Source organism: Neltuma alba, unplaced genomic scaffold (assembly GCF_004799145.2).
Source record: "Neltuma alba isolate B1F8T4 unplaced genomic scaffold, ASM479914v2 tig00012841_pilon, whole genome shotgun sequence".
In the NCBI taxonomy this organism is placed as follows: domain Eukaryota; kingdom Viridiplantae; phylum Streptophyta; class Magnoliopsida; order Fabales; family Fabaceae; genus Neltuma; species Neltuma alba.
The window spans coordinates 52,747-78,503 of NW_021637230.1; the positions used below are offsets into that span (position 1 = coordinate 52,747).

Consider the following 25,757-nt stretch of genomic DNA (forward strand, 5'->3'; position numbering starts at 1 on the left):
AAATAATAAAGTATTATTCTTGATCATTGACCAACCAAATTGCAATGGAAATGAGAAGGCATAGTATTCAGGATTTGGATGGCGTAACATGCTGATCTTTTTCTAATATTTTGAACTGTTTATTTTTCTGAAAGAGATACAAAATATAAAATAATTCTAAAAGTTCAAAAGTGTCATTATCTTATTATATACAACTATTTGTCTTCAAGAAGGAAAAAAAAGGACTCCTACACCATTTGAATTGCTCCCAAAAAAAAAATGCATGCAAATTCCAAGCATGCCCATGGCGTTGAAAAACTTTTGTTGGCAATAGTTCAAAGAACCACGATGGTTGGTGAGGGACGTGGCAGTGATTCCTTGCAGCCAACTCATCCGATGATGCTATTAATATTGAGGCAAGTCAACGTTTGATTATACTAGTCCTAATTATAAGATCTCGTTTGTAAATGAGCTCTTATAATTAGTACCGGAGGTAGTACTATATTATTTTTTCTGTACAATTAGGGAGCGACCTGCGTCGTGGAGTATGATAAACAAAAGTTCAAAGCAAAAAGTGAATCAGACTCATCGCTACACAGATCTCGATTCTGCAGACGAAACTGCCCTCCTTTACAATACAGTTCATGAACACTTGAAAAGAATGCCAACTTCTTTCTGGTCTCTGTAAGTCGCCTGCATCAACTGTGCATGCCACACTCAAAAAAAAAAAAAACTCCTCATTCTGCGTTGACTTCTCTCTTTCTTTCCTTCTCTTAGAGTTCCTAATTGGTAATGCTCCTGAACAACTGGATCGTCTATCATGTAAACTGTTTCATTCTCACTCATATGAAATACCCAGAAATTTCAAACTTCTATACGTTTGTTCTCTTTAATGACTTGTTATTAACGCTAGGTTCTGAGGATTTTGGCTCATATCCTAACCCCATGAATCTATTCAACTATTGTATATTTGCTGGGTTGACAGAACTTATACTGTGCTAACCTGAAATGGTTTTATCCTCAGGAGAGTGGTTCTAAATACACTTTTTTTTTATTATTATTATTTTTTTTTTGCATTACTCAGTTTTTTCCTCTTGCTCTTTTAATTCTCTAGCTGATCACATGAGATAGATTTAATAGTTTCGAACTTATGTAACGAAATAGTAACGCATCAGTGATGGGCTCAGTTGTATTAATGCTATTATTCAAGTGGAATTACACCATTGATGTATCAAGATTTCGCATGGATCTCTGATCTCCACGTTCGCTTCCTCCCTGTCTGACAGAGTAATGGACAGGAATATACTACCTAGGAAAGATTCTATTTTATATTGTTTTCTTTTGTAAATACTGTCCAAGAACGGATTAAGCATAATTCTTGATGATCTGAAAAGGGAGAGATCTGTGAAAGATCAAATTTCTCTCACGAAGATCATATCAGGCTCATCTGTGTGTGAAAATCCACAAGTGTTTCACTTAGTCTCCTTTACTAGAGTCCGGTGCATAAAAAACTTTTAACTGGATCATATTTCTCCGGTGCTGCAGGACCTATATTTAGCAGTTAGATCGAGAATTCAGTTCAAGTAGTGTTTGCACTGACATTATTATGTCCATTTCCATGATCTGTTTTTGCTTGAAGAAGATTAGACAAAAGGCAAAGCTTGAAAATTACATCATTCTTTCTTCAGAGACATGGTGTGAGTAGAAATACCGCTTATCCTGTCACTGTTTTGGACTTCATTTGACATATATGCTTGTTCCTGGAAATTTCACATACTGTACCTGTCTCTGACTTACCTTTGACTGGTCTTTCTATGCTGTTGTTTTCTTGGACTGATCACTGTAACTAGTTTATAAAGTGTCATTTTTATACCACTGTCATTTTCTAGCTACATGATATTAGAACAGGATCCCACTAACATGTTTGTGCAATTTGTCAACTTTTCTTACAGTAGAAAAAGGACATCACATTTCATGTTGCTGTAAGACAATGACGTTATATATGGCCGATGTGTTGTATGCATTTATTGTTGCCTGATGTTATATGTGATTACAACCCAGCTTTAAGGATATACCTTTAAGATTTTCTCTGATTTTTTTTTTTGTCTGTGTCCTTGGAATGTTCCTTATCATTTGACAGTCACAGTGAATGAAGTGGAGGCTTTGCTTGACTTGTATAAAAGACTAAGCAGTTCAATTTTTGATGATGGCCTTATTCACAAGGTATTCCCACTTAAGAAAATAGAAACTACTTTAACCTAGAATGGGACAAAAACAGGAAACAGGTTCTGGAATATGCAAATGGTGGCTCTTCCTTTATCTTAATAATCCCTTGGCATTGGAATTGTTATATCATCACAACACTATGAATACTTATCTTTCACCGCACTATTAGCTATTCATTATGCTGATTGGGTTTGAGTTGTACACAATGAATTCTAAGTTCTTCAAATTTCCATCTCCAGGAGGAGTTCCGGCTTGCACTTTTCCGAAACAGCAGGGAAGAGAATCTATTTGCAGACAGGGTGTGTACTGTACTAAATTATTTTTTTCTAGTCTTAAAGTGGATCAAGGGATATTTATGATTTTGTCATACCAGTTGAAAAACTTAAACTTGACTAAGACCTACTGAAGGAACATGATAATGGATCTCGTTTCCTCTTTGATTTAACCGCAGATTTCTGTTTTAAATATGCATAGTAATAACAATGCATCATCTTCTTATGAAACCTGAACCAGGTGTTTGATATGTTTGATACTAAGCGTAATGGAACAATTGACTTTGAGGAATTTGTCCGGTCACTGAGCATCTTTCATCCGAATGCTCCTGCAGAGATGAAGATTTCATGTATGATATTGTTAATATTCAGCAGAAAAATCAATTTCCCGTTTGATTATCTCATTCTTACTTTCATATGAGATTATAGTTTCAAGCTACTGATTACAACATCAATTTCTTACAGTTGCATTTAAGTTGTATGATCTTCGGAAGACCGGATACATTGAGCGTGATGAGGTACATACCACTCAAGCTTCACCTGTTCTTAGTATTCTTCAGAATATAGTAGGATATCCTGTTTGACGGGGACAACTGAATTTGTAAGAATGCTTCCACAAGGAGCAAAGCTTCATTATCACTTCGTTGCACTGCAAAAGTAAATTCCAATAATTGAAAAGATATAAATCAAGAAAGCATCTCATCAATATGCTGTTCTGTCTATACATTTTTTTAATCCAACTTCACAAGTTGTTCTGGGTGATAGCCCTTAAGGCAAATTGGATCTCAAGTATAAATACGCTACCGTTTTGCATCAAGAAGAAAATGGCTTCAACATAAGATTTCCAATTATAATGTGCCCAGATTGTGGACTCATGTTCTCTAATTGACAAGAGGAGAGAATCATTATAAGAAGTTCCAAAGAGGGAGGGTAGTTGCTACAGCTGAACAAATCTTTGAGGGGATAAATTCTGAGAACATTGCACTTGTATGACAGAAGAATTTTGAAAATTGAGGAACATGTTTGGTATTTGTTGCTGCTTAATGTAAAAGTCATACCTACTATAGGTTCTGCTTAATTTACACAACATCTAAATAATCAAACATCATTTGACTGATTCAATTCTGTGTCCTCTTTATGAATATAACATAATTCTCAAAGTTGAAGGAGATGGTCTTGGCTATTCTGGCTGAATCAGATCTAACAGTTTCAGATGAAGTTGTGGAAGCAATAGTGGACAAGGTGTTTTAACCGTGCGACACTTAAAATACAAAGTTTTCTTCTGTTCATCTTTCCTCTTTGCATGGTTTTTGAACCAAGTCTAATTGTTTTGATTTGATAATTTATTTCAGACCTTAAACGAAGCAGACTCAAATGGTGATGGAAAGATTGATGAAGAGGAGTGGAAAGGATTTGTGGCAAAGTATCCGTCTCTTCTAAAGATGATGACTCTTCCATGTCTTAGGTAAAGTTTCGTCTTAATCATTAGTTCTTAGTCTTAAATGTTAGTTAATACTATGCCACCATGTAATGTAAAGTCAATTGATATGTATCCAAGTGGGATGGGTTCCCCATCCCAAAAGCTAAACGTTGAGATGGTCCAATTAAATATCTCATTGAGCATCCTATTCTACTCAATGTGGGACTTGGTGTCCCATATCACCAAGTCTCTATCATCAATCCTTTTCTTTGACTACCATGCCCATATCAGTTATTAGCATTTCAATATTTGAGAGATTGTTCTTCTTGGCAGGGATATAACCACGAGCTTCACCAGTTTCATATTGAACACACAGGTGGAAGAAGAAGAGCAAGAATAACAAGCAATGAACGTCTCTGATAGATTGCTGATGTAGAACCCGATATCTTATATTTAAAGTTGAAACCAAAACTAACTGGAACCGAAATTCATATCCTTTGCAATTATGAAAAAAATGACTGCATAGAATATATACTCAACAATCTTTCTCCCTCTTCCTATGAATGCATGGCTGTGTATTCGTGAAGTTCTAGATTATAAAATTCTCAAGATATAGTTATTGGTTTTCAACCTTCCCCTCCTTACTAACAATCAATTATTGGCAGTGACCTTACATTGTTCAAATTTCGATCATGAAACCTTGCATGGATAATATGAAAGGTTCAAGAATTTTCAAGCAGCAACTCAGTAGACTAATTAAAATTTAGCAGAACATTTCTTCGTACATACACTTTCTATTCTTATACATAAATGTGTCATTTTGCTCCCTCTTTGATTCTATTTATGAGATACACTTTTTGGGATGATTTATCCTATTTATGAGATACACTTAAAGGATATGTGAACCTTTTTTTTTTTTTTTTCCATTTTTACCTTCATTAATTACATGTTATATTACTGCATTAATTATCTCATATCCTTATTTTTCTTGCTCATTTACTCTCATTCGCTACATAAGTAAGAGTACTTTTAGAAAATAAAATATATATTTTTACATATTTATTGCTTTTAACTAATTTCAACTATTTTTTCCTACATAATTTGATTATTTATATTTTATATATGAAATCAAATGGAGTAATATTTATGGTAGTTTTTTATGGTGTAAATATGATACTAGGATACCCTTATCATATGAGTTAGCCTCACCTAGCTAAAGCCCATAAGTAATTCTTTTTTTTTTTTTAAGTTAGAGTGATAGATACCAACAGGTCGGATGTAACAGAAAAAAGTAGTCCATTATAATACAGTGAACTAATATTTGAATTTCCGTTAGAAGAAGCGCTTATAAGTAATTTTTTTTTTTATTAAATTAGACAGATAGGTACTAACAACATGAAATTACTTAGAGAATTGAATCTATAAGTATTCATGCCACTAAACTATAAGCCTGTTAGCCGATAAGTAATTCTCGAGCATAATTTTGTGTCAAATAAAACTCTTTCATAAACTGAATCAGGCTTGGCACCTGAAGGTACAATGAGGAACGAGGAATTTATGAAAGATATTTGGCGACTTCTCATCTAAGTGTTTTTCTGTACTACACACGTTACATTTACGGCAGGCAAAGAATGTTAAGGGTGTGATGGGTGGCTTCCAACATGAAACCAAACGCATACTAACAAGTGTTGAAAGATTAGCTTGTTAAAATAATGATTGAATCAGATTCCCCGCTGAAATTGAACACAAGTTTGACCAATACGATGTAATTTAAAATCATGAACTTCTCAAACGTATCTAGAACTCCTAAAATAATCTTAACCACCGCACATGTTTCCACTTTGAATAAATTCCAGAGTAGTGGAAGCAGAGCAAGGGTTTCCATTATCCACCAGCCTCGTATCTTCCAGTTCCAACCGTCATATTATGGCTTTGTCCCTGTTTGGACAACAAGTACACACGTTGCGCACAGTTAGATTCTAAGTCATGTGGGAATGTTCTAAAAAAAAGAAAGAAGAGAGAGTTAATAATGCAAACATTAAATTTTAATAAATTCCATTAAAAATCTAGAATTCCTTTTCTGGCCTATTGGCATGGCATGCAGGCACTCAAAATTACAACGATGTTTCATGAATTATAAATAATGTTGTAAATATGATACATGTCTTACGAAGTGGCTCCTTAGAGCCTCGTATGAAAATAATGGGATGCGCTTGCTCTAAACAACGTCTTGAGCATGAAGATCCAGCAGTTCTTGCTACCCAAACCTGCTGTGAGAGGCTTCTTGCTTCCTCTTGTTCTTATTATTTTTTTTAGCCAAAATTGAAGCTTTTTCAAGTTTTGCTTTATTTAGCTTATCGTGTTTCCTTTTCGCAGTTACCGTATCTGAAATTGAAGGACTGTACGAGTTGTTCAAGGAGCTGAGTAGTTCTATGGTTGATGACGGGCTTATCAGCAAAGTAAGTTTAAATACATGTTCATTCTCACTCTATCAGGATAAGATCATAAAAACTATTACGAGGAGAATAAAAGTTGTATACTTGCTTCAACTATAACATGGTGAATGTAATCCAAGTTTTCATTTCCGACCCTCTAAAAACTTATGCAAACCTCATATTCAACTCAACCTTCTTCATTACTGGATTCTGTATATATAGGAAGAGTTTCAGCTGTGCTTATTTGGAAGTAGCAAGATACAGAGCCTATGTGCAGACCGGGTTAGTTTTCTAGTGAAGGAAAATAAGCTATTTTACATTTTACAAAACAAAATTTTTCTCACATACTTACCTCACTACAGCTCAAAATTATTTAAAATAAGCTAATCTGACATTCCATCCAGCAGGTTTTTCATTTATTTGACTCAAAAAATGATGGGGTAATAGAATTTGGAGAGTTTGTTCGAGCTCTGAGTGTCTTCCATCCAGCTGCGCCACAGGCACAAAAAGCAGCTTGTACTGTATTTCCTCTCAACACTCATTTCGTGAGCTTGCCATTCCATTTTTCGTATTCTGAAGTCTTGGTACTTAATGTAACAGTTGCATTTCGAATTTATGATCTAAGGCAAACTGGTTTCATTGAACGTGACGAGGTAAACAACGAGATTCCTGATAATAATCTCACCACTTTAAGTTGCAAGCATGAGCACTGAACTTGATTCATCTCTCATAATTATTCTATTTACAAACATGTTAAGTAATTATTCTTGGGACATGGAAGTTAAGAGAGTTGATATTGGCACTTTTAAGGGAGTCAGATTTGATTCTTTCTGAAGACTTAATTGAGGCCATAATTGATCAGGTTTGCTTTCTTTTTCCCTTCTCCGTGGCATTCAAGTTATGTTCCAACATGAAGCATCAAGCAAAATGTTCTATACTAATTTTCCTGATTACTGAGTCACCCCTCTGATGCTGCATAGGCATTTAAAGAAGCAGATTTAAAAGGAGATGAGAAGATCGATCTAGAGGAGTGGAATGAATTTGCAGCTCAAAACCCATCCATACTGAGGAACATGACAATTCCATATTTACAGTAATAACATGCGTTTCTCATGTCTTAAACATGGTCTCATAACGTGCCTATGTTAGATCTAATTGCATATCAACAGAATTATTTACCTAAAGCTTGCACTTTATCACATGGGATTCAACTATATATTACTCCTAAAAGATACATGAACTTTGCAGGGATCTTAATGCTCAGTTTCCCAGGAGATGATACAACCAGAGCAACATGCGAAAAGATAACACTAGCTCAAGACTAAGAGTATCTGGATTGATGTTATCCTATATATTCTAGGGGAGAAAATCAACTGAACAATGTAAACCATATATACATTATACATAACTTGGTCAATGCTATTCGTCCTTGTCGATTACCATGTCTTTCAAATTCATAGGATGACACATTCTAGTGTGCAGGCCATTCCATACATTGTCTGCCAGAATTTCATTCACTGCATCAGTTGGATGGAACTGGTCCCACCATATATAGGTGGAAGCATTACTGCACGCCATTTCTGGCGATAAACACATGATCCACCCCTTGTACTTCCCAAATCCACAGCATGCGTCCTTAGTCTCATTAAAGCCTGATCAGAATGCATATAGCCGGGTCAGTCGTGAAGTTCATGTGATTTATGAAGGATCTTAAGAATTAAAACAAACTAGTACTTAATAATATTACCGTAACGTTCATGGTTCTTTAGAATATCCATGGAACCTTGCAAAACATCACAGAAGATGATATTGAGATCAGCTAACTCCTTAGTAAGCTTCTCTATCATGTATCTCATGAGAAAATTAAACTCCATCACCATGTCATTTATCTGCTCGATGCACTCTCCATCTTTACTACCATACTGCCACAAGTAGTGCGGAGCACAGCCAATTGGTGCAAGTCCCATAACCACCACTTTCCTAACCTTTGCGTTGTATAAATTCTGTGTCATCAAGGTTAAATATATCAAGAATCAATGAAGGAACATTACCGAAGTGTCAAAAAACCCCAAGAGGAGCGTTCACCATAAAAAAAAAAGACCCCAAGAGGAGTAGAATACACACACACACCTTTATCCCTTGTGTCACTGAAGATGCTAAAAACTGGTTGAACCTCCATGGGAGGTACATATTATCCACGTTAGATACATTGAGCAGGTAGTAATGTATATAGTCGTTGATTCCAATTGAAATGTAAAACACAGACTTGGATATGAGACTGGTTGTAGCATCCTCGCCCATACTTAGAATGAACTGCTGAATGGTGTCACTGAACTGCTGAATTTGCTGATTGAAGGAGATATGCTGACCCTGCACTGAGTGATTGCATCATTACAAGATGAACTTTGGACATGTAACTTTGTTTGAAGATTGCGGAATAGCCCATACAGATCATCAACTAATGCTGAAAAATAGGAGAGAGTATACCAATTCTGAGCCGCTTGAGAGAATAATGCCAGCGCCAGCAGAAGCGTAATTTACGCCGTGAATCATATCCCCCACATCCCCAGTCTGCCCAAGGTAACTTGGGACAAAAGGAAGGCCGAGACGCAGAGCTATACACCAAAGTGAACAAAAAAGATTTAATGTAATGGCAACTACAAAATTCCGGGTCTCGCCCAGCTTAACGACAGAAATAAGAAACGACATAAATTCGGTATACACAATTTGGATTTCCACTTATTCAATAATACCCATCTCAGAAATTACCCCAAAGATAGAGTTGATTTATTCGTTGAAGGAATGTATGGACCGCTTGCTAATGAAGTGCTGATAGAGAAAATGGAAACCCTTTTTTTTTTTGGGTCTTTCACCATTTTAGGTTTCGACGCTTTATTGGACTAGATCATTATAATCTTGACAATCAAGGCAAGTATTACAGAGCCAACAAGTGAAAATCTAAAGAAAGATAAAGAAGTGAAGTGGAAGAATAAAGAAAGAAGAGAAAAATGACCAAGATAGTCGACGGGAATCCTGCCATTGCAGAAGCGTCCAGTGGGTTGGCGGGAATCGAAGTCTCGGCCATAAGGAAGGTGATTGGCGCGGGCAAATGTGCCGAGAAAGTTGTTGGTACCGGAATCAACAGAGGAATCTCCGATGACGAACAAGGCGGGGGCTAAAGGACTAGAAGACGGAGAATTCGAAGAATCGTGAGAAGGTGACATTGAGGGAATGTAGGCTTGTGACGGAGCGACGTACAGTTCCTCAGGGTATTGATAATGCAGACCTCTGGCATGAAAAACTAGAGATGTGATCAACGTACAGATAAAGGAAACAATAACCGTGATGTTCATTGTCTTGCAGTTCCAGATTGAGTGACTGAAAGTGAGACGGAGAAATAGAGAGGCAGAGCAAGGCGAGGACGCGAGGAGTTTGGCGGGAAATGTCGTTATACTGCGGATATAGCAGGATGAACCACTTGAAAAATTTCTGGCAAAAAACTGTTTTTTTAAATTAGAAATAAATTATTATTTCCAATAATTTTTCAAAACCCTCCTTAAAATTATAATTAAGTATTTTTAATACTATAAAAAATTACTGCAAATAATAATCAACATATAAATACACACATAATTTATAAGAATGTTGTTTATGATATGAAGTTTCACGTTGAATTTTATATCTTTTAGCCATTAAATGTATTAGAAATACCAACTTTATGCACGTTTTATGATGTGTGTGTGACGTTTATTATCTATTTTTTTGGTCAGAAATCACATGCTCATTGGGCTTGAACTTAGAGAAAGTTGGAGATAAATCTTTGTTAAAAAATTAATTGGCGCATATAGAAAAGATAATTTGTACGAAATGTTATTTAAATATAAGGGACTAATTTGCATATAAGAAAAAATAGATTACATACAAAAAAAATCAAGTTATACAAAAAAAAAAAGATATGACACAAAAGAAGATGATTGTAAACAGGAAAAGATAAATTATGTATAAGAAAAGTTAAATTATGCACAAAGAATGTTAAATTGTGCAAAATCCTTATAAACCATTTATCAATTAATTTCTCAAGTAGAGATTTATCCTCAGTTTTCCATAAACTTACAATCTCATGCTTAAAAAAACTTAAAATACTAATGATAACAATAATTTACTTAGCAAAAAGTAATAACGGTTTACTTGAAGTTTTAATGATCAAGATATTTAACCTCTTCAAATACTTTAATTATCAATTTTATAAGTTGTATATTTTTAAAATATATTCTGGCAAAAAATATTTTTAAAATGTAATTATTTCTTATATTTTTATTAAATTTAAGAAGTGACGTGGACCCCGTTGTTAATTTCTTGGACTAGTCTCCATTAGACGAGCACGGGTTGGACGGGTAAGTTTCGACAACTTTCAATAGTCCGTAAACAAAAATTATGATTCTCTTTATTTACATACCTAGACATAACGGTTGACACTCTTATCACATTTTATGAGGATGACCACAGAGGAGAAAAAAATTCATGGCACCTATATATACTACGTCCGCTTTTAATATAAGATTTAATTTGACATTTAATTTAATTTTAAATATAATATCATCTCATATTTATCTAGTTTTTATTTTTTCAAAATAGTTCTTGTAGTAGTTACACGTGTTAAATATTTTATCAAATAGTAATTCTAGCTAATAAACATAATTAGTAAGGATATTCTATAGAAGATAACATCTATTTATTACAAATAACAAACTTAACAAACTTTCTTAATCTATTTACATTAATCAACTAGATCTTATATTAAGGGCTGAAAGTAGTGATGTTTATAATTTATAAATAATACTCCCTCCAATTCAAAATATAAACTAAACTTTATTGAAGAAGCTTAGTTTTTTTAAAATAAAGTAACATTCACTTTTGTCTAATAATTTAGTGAGTTCTTTTTCAATTCTACCCCTTATATTTTTTTTTTTTTGCTTTTTGATTCATTGATTGTGTTTTTTAACTTATTCTCTTCATTAATAGGGAGACATTTGAAAAGAAAAATACATACCGTATATATTTATTGTTTTAAACTGATTTTAATTGGTTTCTTGATAAATGTAAATAGATTAAGTTTAGCTTATTTTGAACAGGAGGGAGTGCTACATTCTATTCTTAATATAAGAGTTAATTAACTAATTTGAAAAGATTAAAAAAATAGTAAAATTAGTTGTTTATGATAAATAAATATTGTCTTTTTTAAAATACTTTTATTAATCATGTGTATTTAAATTACCTATTGACAGTAACTTTTAACATATACAACTACTACTCTTCCAATCCTTAATATAGGACCCAATTGTTGAATTAGTTTTGGTCCTAAATACAAGACCTGTTTTTCATATTTATCAATTTTCTCTAAATTACCCGTGTAGATATTCCCTTAACCATAATTAAGTAGAAAAGGAAGATGGGGTATTAAAAAAGATAATTATGACCTTTTAGGAAAAACGTGTCACATTTCTTATAATTAACTAACTTATCTAATTTTCTTAATCTAATCAAATGAGTTAAACGGGTCTTATATTAAATATCGGAAGAGTATATGGATTACTATAGGACAAGATAGATAAACATATTTAAGATAAAGTAAATTAGAATTTTATATTTAGAATCAAATTAAACAGTAAACTAGCTCTTATATTGGCTATTGAATGCAGTATAATTTATTTCTCACATTACATGCGATATGTTAGAGAAATAATTCTTGTCTGTGCAATGAATCAGGAGACAAAATTTTGGCCGGAAAAAAAAAAAAAAAGAATCGGGAGAGAAAAAGCACACAGACACATGGGCAACCGTCCCACCGACCATAACGGTCAGAAATAATGTACCGCTCACCCAACGATAGTTTTTAATCGATAAATTAAATCCAACGAGAAGAAATCGGTTGACGCGTTTGTTTCCATGATTTGATGTGGGGAGTCCATCGTACTCTTCTCAAAATCATGCCCAGTTGCGCAAATACTCCTCCGGTCCTTAATATAGGACTCAATTATTGAGTTGATTTTGATTCTAGATATAAGACTTATTTCTCATATTTATCAATTTTCTCTAAATTACCCCTATGGATACTCCCTCAACTATAATTAAGTAGAAGAAGGAGATGGGGTATTAAGAAAGATGATTATGGTGTTTTAGGAAAAACACATCACATTTCTCATAATTAACTAACTTACTAACTTCCTTAATTTAATCAAATTAGTTAAATGGGTCTTATATTAAGGATCGGAAGAGTATTTCATTTTGACCACGAATTTGTTGAATAATTATAAATTTGTAATTTTTTTTAATGTAAATCTAATAATTTTGCCAAGACAAGAATGCAAGACTCGATTTGAAGTCTCGATATGAATCAAAAGCTTTGATGCAATTCCCACACTGTCTCAAGCATATTCTATTTTGGGATTCTTCTCTTTACCCTCATTTATTGTTTTTATTTTTCTTACTCTTCCGATTTTAAATATAGGGTGATTTTAACCCTAACTGTAAGATTTTAATATATTTTATTTATTATATTTATTAATTTTTACTAAACTAATTTGTTTAGCTTGTAAGCTAATGTGTTTGAATAATTTATTTAACTTATTTGATTTATTCAAATCAATTAATTGTAGTTTGCATTAAAGATGAAAGGACTACTTTATATTTAATATGAATGAGACTTTTGAGGGATTAGACTATATTTATAAATAGAGAACTTTTATTGTAAGATCAAGTGAACTAAGAAGAATCCTTTTATTTACATCCCTACCGCTTTACTATTGCTTTATTTTCTTTATTTTTATATTTTTGCACTTGTTTTCATTTTTTTTTTCCGGTGAAATGTTTTCATTTATTTATTTTGATTTATTAGGAGTTGGTATGTGTGGCATTAAAAAAGGAGTTGGTATGATTGAGACAGATTCAATTATGCATAACTAACATAATTAAATATCCTTGATGCCAAAAAAAAAACATAATTAAATATCCTGTGCAAAGTTGGGTGTCTGCATTATATATCGGTCGCCATGTGATCCCATGATCATACTCATCACTCCTTCTTTTTTTCTTTTTTCTTTTTTGCTTTTTTGAATACAAACCATGCTCATCATTCTAGCCCACCTTCTATTTGTTTGCCTTTTCCAATAACTATTAGTATATGCTCATTTATTAAGCTAATCCCACTGTCTTGTTCCCTGAACCTCCTCAAATATTCTCCATTGAACCTTCCCACCACCTGCGAACCAATGGCCTCAACATTTTTGTTTTTAAAGAAAACATATATATATATATATATTAAAATTCTCTTTTTGGGGGGGGATCACTATAAAAAATCTCTAAAAGTATATATCTATTCAATACTTTTGTATATCTATAAATATTGTTTGAATGGTGATATAGACACATTCATTAAGCCGAAATTTATCAGTGCATGCTACTTATTTATTATTGTGATATATTTTTGATAATTATATCTAAATTCATATTCTTCTAATAAAAATAACAAAATTGAAAAATAAAAATATCTCATTAATACTTTTTACACTCTTGATGCTTGTTAAAGGAATCTTGCTATGTAGCTTATTTGCTTGTTTTGAATTCTTGATGAATAAATGAATTTCAGAGTATCATTCAAAAATAAAAATATCAACCAACAGGGTTGGTTCCAGCGGTAAGCGACTTGGTACCGTTTAAGCGAGGTCTCGTGTTCAAGCCTCAGCGTACGCAGAAATTTCCATTGAGAGACTCACCCACCAAAGTTAGGTGTGCGACGCAGGTTGGATCCAGATGTAGTTGAAGCAAAGTTCCGATAAATTGAGTGGGCAACCAAAAAAAATAAAATAAAAATATCAGTGATAGTTTTGGAGGCCTTTTATAATGATCCATGTGTTTTATGTAACGTTTATTATTGTAGACGTACAATGGGAGGAGCCATGCGCGTATGTATATAAATATACTTGGGAGTATATTTTATAATGGTGAGGAGAACCGGGGATGGCACTGAAGTATAGAAAGACGAGAACAAATATGAAGATGACGCGTAGTGGCGTACAGAGCCTGGTTTTGAAAAATGAGAGCAGAATCAGAAAATGTTGCCGTTAGATTACATGCAGGGGGGAGTGCCACAGGGGGCAGGGTGGTCAAAACAAAACTCGGTGAAAGGCTTAAAGCGACAATGCCGTTCTGTCACTGATTCCTCTTACAAAATCGGCGAAATCATCGCTTCCCTCTGAAATCCTTCTCTTTGCTGCAATTAAAGCTCCCTTCTCCTCCCACCTTCACCTTCGGTTCTTCCCTTTTGGTAAGAATCCTCTGTCTCTCGCATTCCTTCATGCTTCTTCTCGGGAGATTGCGCCTTACTTTCTTGTGATTGCCTCTACACCCAATAATTTATCATCAGTGTTTCCAGTCTAACCTTCACAGTGTACATCTTTCAGGACTACGTTTTAAATTCTCCGTCCAATTTTTGTTTTTCTTTCCCTTTTGTTTTTCTAGTGTTTGTTGGTTTTAATCTCTCATCCGGGGTCTTCGAATCGCTCGACGAAGGACCTTGGTGGTGTTAGATGGACTTATTTCGTTTATAACCTCGAAAGGTCTTCAGTTTGTTGAGACCCTTCCCGGAAAAATATTCCGAACATGTCACTTGCTGATGTTGCTCGGACTCCGATTCATCTAGAATCGGTCTACTTCCAAGGCCAACTCGTACCTTGTTCAGGTAAATCCATCTTGATTTACCTCGCGGCGGACGGAGCTCTGACCCCTATGCGTGTGTTGGAGTCCGATACCATAGCATCAGTGAAACTCAGGATTCAGAAATGCAAGGGATTCACGATGAGGCAGCAGACGCTTATTTTTGAAGGCAGGGAGCTGGCCCGCAACGGTACCCTTATCAAGGACTATGGTGTCACCGGTGGCAATGTTCTTCACCTGGTTCTCCGGCTCTCCGATCTCCTCTTCGTCATCGTTAGGACAACTTGTGGCAAGGAGTTTGAATTTCATATCGATCGCCATAGAAATGTTGGGTATCTCAAGCAACGCATCAAGAAGGGAAAATGTTTCGTTGATCTTGAGAATCAAGACCTTTTCTGCAACGGCGAGAGGCTCGATGACCAGAGAATGTTCCACGACGTATGCAAGAGTGAAGATGACGTGATTCACTTGTTGGTTCAAAAATCAGCCAAGGTTAGAGCTATACCAGTCGAGAAAGATCTAGAACTGTCCGTTGTGGCCTCCACTACCTCAGAGGAAAGTGTCCATGGTAACAAGAAGAAGCTTGAGGCAGCAACAGAAGCAAAAGGTGATTTCATATTAGAACCAATAATTGTGAACCCGAAGATCCGAACATTCCCTTTCCTGTGGGAGATGATGAATTCAACGTCTAATGGTTTGAAGAAAGGTTTTAAGCCAGTAAGGTCCTCTGAGGGCACAGGAGGGACATACTTTATGCCAGATGAAACAGGGAAAGAGTATGTTGCAGTGTTCAAGCCCATTGATGAGGAACCAATGGCAATGAACAACCCACGGGACCTTCAGAGATCAATAAATGGGGAAGGATTGAAAATAGGGACGAAGGTAGGAGAAGGAGCGGTGAGGGAAGTAGCTGCATACATATTAGACCATCCAAAAGGAGGAAGACGAGAGGTATCAGGTGAAGCATTTGGATTTGCAGGTGTTCCTCCCACAGTTATGGTTAGGTGCTTGCACGAAGGATTTAACCACCCAGAAGGGTTTGAGTATTCATCAAAACACTTGAAGATCGGATCTCTCCAGATGTTCATGGACAACGAAGGTAGCTGTGAGGACATTGGGCCAGGGGCTTTTCCCGTCGAAGAGGTGCATAAGATTACCGTGCTTGATATCAGAATGGCTAATGCAGACAGGCATTCTGGCAACATATTGTGCAGGAAAGAACCAGAAACAGATAAAACTATCCTCGTTCCAATTGATCATGGTTATTGTCTGCCAGAGAAAGTAAGCGAATCTAATATATTCTTTTTGTATTGAATTAAGTCATACTACTGTCATACTATATTAATTGAAAGTTTATTAACTCTGAATTATGTCTGCGCAGTTTGAAGATTGCACTTTTGATTGGCTTTACTGGCCACAAGCACGCAAACCTTACTCTCCTGATACAGTTGAATATATAAAATCAATGGATGCCCAGAAAGATATAGAACTATTGAAATATTATGGGTGGGATGTTCCAGTGGAATGTGCGAGAGTGCTTCGTATTTCAACAATGCTGCTCAAGAAAGGGGTTGAGAGGGGTCTGACCCCTTATGCCATCGGGAGCATAATGTGTAGGAAAAACATGAACGTGGAATCTGAACTAGAGGAGATGATTCAGGAGGCCCAGGATTCCTTGTTGCCAGGCATGAGTGAGTCTGCATTTCTTGAAGCAATTTCCCAGATCATGGATTCCCATCTCGAACAGAAGCAGCTTGCAAGTTAGGCTTTTTCGGATTTATTTATAGGCATGTCTTAACGTTTAAGTGAGTGGCTAGTCCAGTTTAGGATGGGCTTCACGTGGTATCAAAGTTCGACGGCTTTGTGTGTTTTAGGGACATATAAGCCTCAAGCTTTTTAACTCTCTCTCATGTTGGAGATATAAAGGAAATAATGACGCCTCATATCCCCAACATCTCACTTCAACTACTATATATTGGGCGCTTCAACAGAATGTCCGGATGAGAAGAAGTATACATATTCGTCTATGATTTTATGTGTTTTTTTTTTTTTTAGGTTTGTGACAAAACAGTTTGAAAACGATGTTGAAATTGTGGGCTTGTATAGTCTTGTAAATCTCAGTTTGTGTTGGATGTTCAAATTTGAAGGGGTGAAAAAATAATACCAAAGTACTATAAGATCATCCTAGTTAAGCATAATGTTTTACAGTAATGTGTATCGAGAAATTACTAAATGGGAAAAAAAATGACACTATATATTGTCTATATTTGTAAGTGTTCTGTTTTCTGGGTAGACATGAAATTGACCTCAGGTTTGGTAAGAGCTTCTAGTGATTATAGTGTCACACACTGCACCAGAAATCATACCCTAAGTCAAATATGCATGAGATGATATAATAATGAATCCAACTGCCTGAGAATTGAGATTAGTTTAGGTAAGTGTTGTTTTTGGAGACTGGCCTCCGAATTGATTTTGGAAACTGAGAAGAAAGGAGGCAATCTGGCACCCAATCATTTTGATTCCCAACGGATGACAGTGATGCCACGCCAGCACCGAAAGCTGCGACGCGTAATGTAACTCCACGTGTAAAGTTCAAACTTCAAATTGGGTTTTTGACCGATTTTTTCCAAGTAGACTTGCGCTGCTAGATGTGAGTTTGCACCCCCTCCCATCTATTTCTCAGGGAGAATGATACTGGGATTCAAAAAAAAAAAAATTATATAAGTGAGTAGTTGTTAGTAATTATATTTCTTAGTTAAAATTTCATAATAATTCTTCATATTTTTAATGACCCTACCTATTTCTAATGACACAACTAGAGGGCCGAATCTAGTGCCCATGGGTATACATTTTAGATTATTACTGTGTTTTTTCTTTCAGATTTAATCTAGATAATTAAAATTAAAATTAAAATTATTATTGTTATGTTTTTAGTTCAAATTTCATTATTTCTATCTTTTAAAAATAAAAAATAAAACCTCAGTTGTCTCAATTTAATCTGAAGAGCAATCAGCACGGAATCCAAACTTCGCATCTAGGAAAAACAAATGTGATATTAATCAAAAGCATGGAGGACTAATGAGGAAAATTCATCAGATACATCGAAGTGTCGTATCATTAATATTCCATCCATTTAAATTAAAAAATAATTACTTTATCTTTTCGGTGCAAGTATATTCTCTTTTCATTAATCCACTTTATTATCTTTCGAATGCATATGCATAATACATTCTTTTCTCATCATTTTTCTTTTTTCTTTTTCCAAAGAATGGGAGAATATAAATTAGGAAAAATTGCATTTAAAGACCGTAGGTGAGAATTTATATCAGTCAACCCCTAAAACATTCTAAAATATCAAAAATAAATATTAATAATCGTCGAAGTCCGGCCACCAGGGCTTAGGTAGCTCCGGTGGCTGCTACTGTAGTTTTGATGGCTGAAATTTGTTTTTAAAAAAACAAGGTGGCTAAGGGAATGTTTGAACCCATAACCCCTTAACACACCAAAAGTGATGTAAATATATAATCACCAAGCCAAGCAAGCCATTCAATCATATGATGCAAATAAAAATATATATAATAAAACAAACACAAGTGTCCAAGTATAAGTGAATAAATGAAATTCAATAGTTTACAAGTGAAATTTAGCAATTTACAACAAAAATTTGGTAATTTACAAATAACATAATGGAATTCATAACCTCAAATGCAAGTGTTTAAATGCAAATGAGTAAGTAAAATTTAAAGATTTACAATAAAAGTTTATAAATTTACAACCCAAATTTGGCTATTCACAAAAAACACAAGAGAATTCATAATCAAAAATGTAAATGTTTGAATGTAAGTGAACAAGAGAAATTTAAAAATTTATAAGTAAAATTCAGCAATTTACAACAAAAATTTGACAATTTACAAATAATAAAATGAAATTCACAGTCCCAAATGCAAGTGTTTAATTATAAATGAACAACTGAAATTTGAAGATTTACAACAAAAGTTTATAGATTTACACCTCAAATTTGGTTATTCACAAAAAACACAAGAGAATTCACAATCTAAAATGTTTGAGTGTAAGTAAACAAATAAAATTTGACAATTTACAAGTAAAATTCGACAATTTACAAATAACATGATGGAATTCACAACCTCAAATGCAAGTGTTTAAGTGTAAATGAGCAAATGAAATTTTCATTGTAAATACTCCTCCGGTCCTAATTATAAGACCCAATTGACTTATTTGAGGAGATTAAGGAAGTAAGTTAAGTTGGTTATTTATAATAAATAAGTATTATCATTCCTAAAATATCCTTGCTAATTAAGTATATTGGCTAAAACTATCATTATTAGAAGGATTATCTTGGAAAAAAATACATAAATATAAGAGACAAAATGGATTGGGGTCTTATAATTAGGACCAAATAAAAAGTCAAATGGGGTCTTACAATAAGGACCGGAGGAGTACTAAATTTCACTTGCAAATCTATAAACTTTTGTTGTAAATATTTAAATTTCAGTTACTCATTTACACTTAAACACTTGTATTTGGGACTGCGAATTCCGTCATGTTATTTATAAATTGCCAAATTTTTGTTATAGATTACTAAATTTTATTTGTTCACTTACAGTTAAACATTTACATTTTGGGTTATGAATTCTCTTGTGTTTCTCGTGAATAGCTAACTTTGAGTTGTAAATTCATAAACTTTTATTGTAAATCTTCAAATTTCACTTGCTCATTTGTACTTAAACACTTGCATTTGGGGTTGTGAATTCCATTATATTATTTGTAAATTGTCAAATTTTTATTGTAAATTACTGAATTTCACTTGTAAACTGTTACTTGGACACTTGTGTTTGTTTTGTTATATATATTTTTATTTGCATTATATGATTGAAGGGCTTGCTTGGCTTAATGGTTACATTACTTTTGGTGCGTGTTAAGGGGTCATGGATTCAAACCTTCCTTTGGCTACCATGTTTTTTAAAAAAAATTCTCACTACCAGAGCTACAGTAGATGCCATCAAAGGTCTAACCTCCAGCAGCGGCCACCTGAACGTCGGTGGTCGGACTCCGACAACCATTAATATTTATTTTTTTTAAAAAAATAAAAGTGATAAGTATTATTGTATTCTTACTTTTAATTTTAATTTCAATTTGGTCCCATAACTTTCAAGTGACATTTTAGAATGTTTTTGGAGCTGAGTGACATAAATTCTCACCTGTGGTATTTAAATGAAATTTTTCCTGACATCATCACTATGAACCCACAAGTGGGACCCAACGGCTTCTGAAAAAGGGTCCATTTGAACTTGAAGCACTCGGAAGTCAAGTGAGGGCAGCGAGGGCTGCAGAGTTAAAGGTAAACAAAGAAGAATGGGAGCACAAAATTAGCAAAAAAAATAATAAAAAAAGTCCAATCGTTCACACTGTCGGAGTGGGAGCTACCCAGTTTTCTCTCACTCTGTATTTGTCTTCTAATGCCGCATCCTTAGTTCCTTACACAGTCCACTAGATCCAGTGAGTGTTGTGCGCTTGTGCGAGGGCTGAGTGGAGGAGAAAAGCTGAGCCATGAGTAAGCCTCACCGGCCGTCCGGCCGCACCAACCTTGCTTCCTGTATAGTCGCCACCATCTTCTTGATCTTCCTGGTCATGGTCCTCCTCATTGTTTACTTCATGGTGTTTAAACCTCAGGATCCCAAGATTTCCGTCAGCGCCATCCAGCTTCCATCGTTCTCCGTCTCCAATGCCTCCGTTAACTTCACTTTCTCACAATACGCCTCCGTCCGAAATCCCAACCGAGCCTCCTTTTCCCACTACGATAGCTCCCTCCAGCTTCTCTACGCCGGGAACCAAATCGGCTTCATGTTCATTCCCGCCGGCAAGATCGAAGCGGGGAGAACCATCTTCATGGCCGCCTCGTTCGCCGTCCAGTCTTTTCCCCTCTCTACTCCGTCGAGCATGGGCTTCCCAACTATGCCGCCGGGGCTTAATGGGCCGAGGATCGGGCCCACCATGGAGATCGAATCCAGGATGGAGATATCCGGACGAGTCAGGGTGCTGCACTTCTTCAGCCATCACGTGGAAGCTAAAGCCGATTGCAGGGTCGCCGTCTCTCTCAGCGACGGATCTGTGTTAGGTTTTCACTGCTAATTCTTTCTCTAGTTCAGTTCTGGTAACTTTTAGCTAGCTCTTTTAATTCTTAGTCTTTGGGCAACAATTGCCGATTTGGTGTCTCTCAAGTGTATAATGCGAGGTAACGGCATGAAATTGTAAAAATCATAATATTTTTTTCTCATATATCGTCGTCGCTCTGAGCTCGCTTGAGTATTTGGTGAAATGTGGGTATACTGAGACTGTGATTTGAAGTGACCAAACTAAATTTGGGTAAATCTGAGAAATGTGGTAGGCTTTGAAGTTTGAAGGCAATAGTGGTGTCGTAGGTAAAGGTCATTTTCGGGTCTCGATGAAGGGAAAATGGGGGGAATTTCTTTTCTTTTCTTTTCTTTTTGGTTTTTGGGAGAAGAAAAGGGAGGCCACTTTATTGGAGTGATGGAAGCCTTTTGGGAAACGGAAGGAAAGGGAAGGCCAATCGGATTCCTCAAAATTGGAAATGGAGATCCAGGGGCAAGAGAGTGGAGTTGGTGGCAATGACTGGGGAGGAGGGAAATCAAAGAACGGGAATTGCGGCTTTTTCAAAGGGACATGATTTGGAAGTTGGATGATACTATCATTGTATCTTGCGGATTCCTTGTTTGGATGAGCTGGCATGGATTGTTGAACAAAGGACTTGAGCATTATACACTTGTGAGTTGTGAGGAGGGTGGAGTTCTGTACAGACATCCACAATCTCCACATGATCTTTTTTTTATGGTATGGCTTCGTTTGTTTTTTTTTTGGCCAACTGTTATAATATGGCTTTACCTGAACTTTATACTAGTATTACAGCAAAAATTAGAGTTTTCGTCAAGGTACGAAGTACTGCGCCTAGATAATGGAGATTGATCGCAATGCTTATTTTCCTGGAGAGGGGAGAGCGGAAAAGGATATTAGGGTTCAGCTAATATTCATATACTCCTCCGGCCCTAAATGTAAGACCCTTTAGTTAAAGGGTCTTACATTTAGCACCGGAGGAGTACATTTTAATATTGTACAGATAATACACACACAGATATATAAACACCGGGATGAGATGTTTCCGGTGTTGTCTGTAACCTGTCTCATCTAAGGACTTGTTTAAAATAGCTGATAAGTAATATTTTAATTGTGATTTACGAAAAATGAAATTTATGAATTGCAGGTTGGGTTCTCTCCATTTCGTCCCTACTTTTTCGGGCATGGCGGGATAGGGTAATAGGATTGGTCCGACGTGAGCACTTGAGCAGCTCGGACCCTCCCAAAAAAAAAACTTAATTTTTAAATGGATTTTACCAAAACATAGTAATTGACTAATTGTTAACTGATATAAGGGAAATTACTGGTAGATCTGGGTGAGAAAAAGGGAAAATTACTCATAGATCTAGGTAAGAAAATCAAAGGATTGAGATGCAAATATATTCAAGAATCATTCGACGATGAGCTACTAACATTCTTAACTAAAATATGGCGTAAAAGCACCTTCAGATCCCCCAAAAAAAGAAAAACAATGCAATCTTTTCTAATCCGTTAATTAGGCCTGTTGTCTTTTAGGGTGTGTTTGGTATGAGGATTTGGGAGGGAGGGAGGGGAGGGGAGGGATTTTAATAATTTCTCCTTGTTTGGCAACACATAAATTTTAGGAGGAGAGGAAAATTTTTTTAAAATTTCCCCTCCCCTCCCCTCCCCTCCCCTCTTCAACCTCCCCTCTAAAATTGGGAGGATTTGGAGGGAAAGGGTAATATTTTATTATATTATGACCATTATGCTCATATTTTGTCATGTTGTGACCATTATATCTATATTTTGTCATATTGTGACCATTATGCCCACGCCTTAAATAAAATAAGAGCAAAATTGTCCATATTAAAATATTTTTCCCTCCCCTCCCTTCTTTTTTTATAAATCCAAACAAAATAATATTAAAATCCCTCCCCTCCCCTCCCCTTCCCTCCATTAAAATCCCTCCCCTCCCCTTCCTCTCATTGAGCCAAACATACCCTTAAGAATCGAGTCTTACATGATGTGGCACTTGTAAATGAGACGTGAGCAAAAATTAATTTTGCTCATCAGTTCTAAAAAATGGTTTTTAATTTTTAAAAAAATGACACGCATTGACAAATGTTGCCCGTAAATACCCGAATATTAAAAATTTATTTAACTTGAAATACAAGTGAAAGAAAAATATAGATGTTTAAGTTTCTTCTAACTAATAAAAACTGTAAGCACACCATTTTATTTTTTTCATACTTCGCAATAGTCTAAAAAATATATTCTTCCGGTTTTAAATGAGACATATTTTAACTCATTTTCTCATCTCTAGACCACATAAAGGGTTAAAAGTTGAAGAGTTTTTATGTAAAACTAAAATATTAAAATAATGGCTTTAGCCATTGTAATTTATTGAGGATGTTTTATTTCTTTATCGTGATGTGGATGACAAGGAAATAGAGAAGTCGAAAAACGAATCGAAAGTTGTGACTTGTGGCCCATAACATTATCACGCGCCAATTTTTCTTACGATTATTTGTTTATAGTTAATTTTAGTTGGGACTAATCCTTCATAGCATAACAAATCAAAATTTAAATCTATATTTATTGTTAGGAGAAGGATTTACATTTAATATCTAACCATATTTTGACCAAATTTTTTTTTAATTGCCTATAGTATCCTTCCATCCGAATAATAAGAAACTAATTTCTTGAGGTACTGTCGGGCTGAGCAAAATTATTATTATTATTTTTTTTGGTTCCCCACCCGGTTCACCAGAGCTTTGCTCTGACTACGTCCGGATCCGACTTGCGTCGCGCACCTGGGTATGGTGGGTGAGTCTCCCAGCGGGGGTTTTCTGCATCCATGAGGAATCGAACTCGAGACCTCACTTAAGCGGAACCGAGCCGCTTACCACTCGGACCAACCCCCGTTGGTGAGCAAAATTATTTTTGATGAAAGGAAATCTGTGCATTTAAAAAAAAAATGAAACCTAAAGCCCAAAGTCAAAATTTTAGAAAATGCCCAATATAAAAAGGAAACTTGCATAATCACGCTAGGGTTATAAAAGGAAAACCTCAATTTGATTGATTTGGTTTGTGAAGCCATATCTCATCAAATATGCATTCCAATATTTTCCCAAAACAGAGTCCCTAAACTTATGGCCAAAACATAAAAACGTACAAATAAATTCCGATTTGTGTTTCACCAAAAAAAGAAAATTCCGGTTTGTGAGATCTTGGCTGCTGCCTATAAACCTAACAGAAGATCACACCATCTTAGAGCCAAGCAGAGCCTCTCAAGCTGAAGCTAAAATACACTCAACATTCTCCTTAGTCCCATGGAGCCCTGCCCCAATAAGGTTCATTCCCTAAAACAACTCTGTCATTTTCTTGTCTTCTCCTTCTTCTTCCTTCTCTTCTTTTTTGGATTAGATGTTTCTCCCCTTTCTTGTAAAGTAGTCACCACTTGAGCCACAGAAGGGACTTTTTGACTAATAGCTACATAAACACATATTACATTTTGTCCTTGTTGATTGAGAATGTCCTTCTTCTTCCTTCTCTTCTTTTTTGGATTAGATGTTTAAGATGGGGAAGCTTTCATGTTACTGAGTTATCAAATTATTGAATTTTTTTTTCTGGTTGTGTAATGCTCCTCGATCCTAGATATAAGACCCGTATAAATTATACTATAAGATGAGTTCTACATTTAAGATCAGAGGAATGTAAGTCTATCTGCTTTCTAAATTAGTTTTGTTTTCTTTTTGTATTTCTGGCTATGTAGAAGGCATCTCATTCGGATCAGAGAAAACGAGAGAAAGCGTCCAAGAAGAAAGCAGAGGCAAGAAAGAAAGAAGCTTTTTATGGCAACAGTGGTGGCGGTAGCGGTGGTTACGGGTACTACGGACCTTTTAATAACGGGTATGGATACGGGTATGAGTATGGGCAGCCGTACCAATTCCATAATGGCTATTACCCGTACCTGTACGGAAGGCCAGAGCGCTATCGCTACGATGAATATGTGGCGAGGGCTCCGTTAAGTTACAGAGATGGATTCAACCACCACGGAAACTTGCATTTTGGGGACACAGATCCTTATCGTTGCTACCAATCGTTCTATGAGACTCCGGTAATGTCTTTCCCTCAGGCGCCACCGCCACGTCAGCTCCATCCCTTTTACACGCCCGAGACCGTCTGCTCTATTATGTGACTTCTTTTGAAGGTCTCATCCTCAGGATCTTATGATTTCACTGTCCATACTTCAGTTTATAAGCCTGTTTGGGATGCCGATGTGGTTTTTTCAGTTTCTGGGATTTCGTTTTGTGATCCAAGTTACAATCTTGCCTGTAAATATTTTTATGAGAGACTATTCTTTGACCACTTTTGATGCTTATCCATGGTTAAACTGAAATGAGTATGAGCTTGTTTAAAACGCAGGTAAAATCCTTCAAAAGGAGTGAGTTTAAGTGCTTTTGGGAATCATCTGACCCAGGAAGAAAAAAGTGCTTTTGGGAATCCAATTATATAGTAACATACAAGCGCTACATGACAGCACATCTGATGAATCAGTATTACAATGAATAATAAAGT

General features: G+C 35.5%; 4 protein-coding genes across 4 annotated transcripts; 3 read left to right on the forward strand and 1 right to left on the reverse strand.

Moving 5' to 3' along the window:
* The first annotated feature begins 560 nt into the window (after positions 1–560).
* LOC114731673 (uncharacterized) lies at positions 561–7,720 on the forward strand. Its single transcript, XM_028918898.1, has 16 exons — positions 561–663; positions 1,525–1,676; positions 2,120–2,202; positions 2,445–2,504; positions 2,719–2,827; positions 2,943–2,995; positions 3,639–3,719; positions 3,830–3,942; positions 4,231–4,287; positions 6,072–6,169; positions 6,274–6,356; positions 6,555–6,614; positions 6,740–6,985; positions 7,114–7,194; positions 7,313–7,425; positions 7,581–7,720. Exons 2-16 carry the CDS (start codon positions 1,586–1,588, stop codon positions 7,609–7,611), a joined length of 1,359 nt encoding a protein of 452 aa, XP_028774731.1. The 5' UTR covers positions 561–663; positions 1,525–1,585; the 3' UTR covers positions 7,612–7,720.
* Positions 7,721–7,751: 31 nt separating this feature from the next.
* On the reverse strand, positions 7,752–9,685 carry LOC114731674 (GDSL esterase/lipase At1g71691). The gene is made up of 5 exons (XM_028918899.1): positions 9,346–9,685; positions 8,820–8,947; positions 8,463–8,702; positions 8,080–8,335; positions 7,752–7,984 (listed from the first exon to the last, which is right to left on the reverse strand). Exons 1-5 carry the CDS (start codon positions 9,683–9,685, stop codon positions 7,752–7,754), a joined length of 1,197 nt encoding a protein of 398 aa, XP_028774732.1.
* A 4,721-nt stretch (positions 9,686–14,406) lies between these two features.
* Positions 14,407–17,176, forward strand: LOC114731686 (phosphatidylinositol 4-kinase gamma 2-like). The gene is made up of 2 exons (XM_028918919.1): positions 14,407–16,325; positions 16,426–17,176. The coding sequence occupies exons 1-2, from the start codon at positions 14,991–14,993 to the stop codon at positions 16,807–16,809; spliced, it is 1,719 nt and encodes a 572-aa protein (XP_028774752.1). The 5' UTR covers positions 14,407–14,990; the 3' UTR covers positions 16,810–17,176.
* Positions 17,177–20,483: 3,307 nt separating this feature from the next.
* LOC114731687 (uncharacterized) lies at positions 20,484–21,341 on the forward strand. The gene has a single exon (XM_028918920.1). The coding sequence runs from the start codon at positions 20,613–20,615 to the stop codon at positions 21,192–21,194; it is 582 nt and encodes a 193-aa protein (XP_028774753.1). The 5' UTR covers positions 20,484–20,612; the 3' UTR covers positions 21,195–21,341.
* Positions 21,342–25,757: the final 4,416 nt, after the last annotated feature.

Bases quoted from the DNA above. Each gene is read 5' to 3' on its own strand.
- LOC114731687 (XM_028918920.1), top strand. From the start codon at position 20,613: ATGAGTAAGCCTCACCGGCCGTCCGGCCGCACCAACCTTGCTTCCTGT.
- LOC114731674 (XM_028918899.1), bottom strand. From the start codon at position 9,685: ATGAACATCACGGTTATTGTTTCCTTTATCTGTACGTTGATCACATCT. The intron at 8,703-8,819 runs GTATACTCTCTC...CACTCAGTGCAG, and splicing joins TCTCAAGCGGCTCAGAATTG to GGTCAGCATATCTCCTTCAA. The intron at 8,336-8,462 runs GTGTGTGTGTGT...TTGATGACACAG, and splicing joins CAGTGACACAAGGGATAAAG to AATTTATACAACGCAAAGGT.
- LOC114731673 (XM_028918898.1), top strand. From the start codon at position 1,586: ATGTCCATTTCCATGATCTGTTTTTGCTTGAAGAAGATTAGACAAAAG. The intron at 2,505-2,718 runs GTGTGTACTGTA...AACCTGAACCAG, and splicing joins AGAATCTATTTGCAGACAGG to GTGTTTGATATGTTTGATAC. The intron at 6,357-6,554 runs GTAAGTTTAAAT...CTGTATATATAG, and splicing joins ATGACGGGCTTATCAGCAAA to GAAGAGTTTCAGCTGTGCTT.
- LOC114731686 (XM_028918919.1), top strand. From the start codon at position 14,991: ATGTCACTTGCTGATGTTGCTCGGACTCCGATTCATCTAGAATCGGTC. The intron at 16,326-16,425 runs GTAAGCGAATCT...ATGTCTGCGCAG, and splicing joins GTTATTGTCTGCCAGAGAAA to TTTGAAGATTGCACTTTTGA.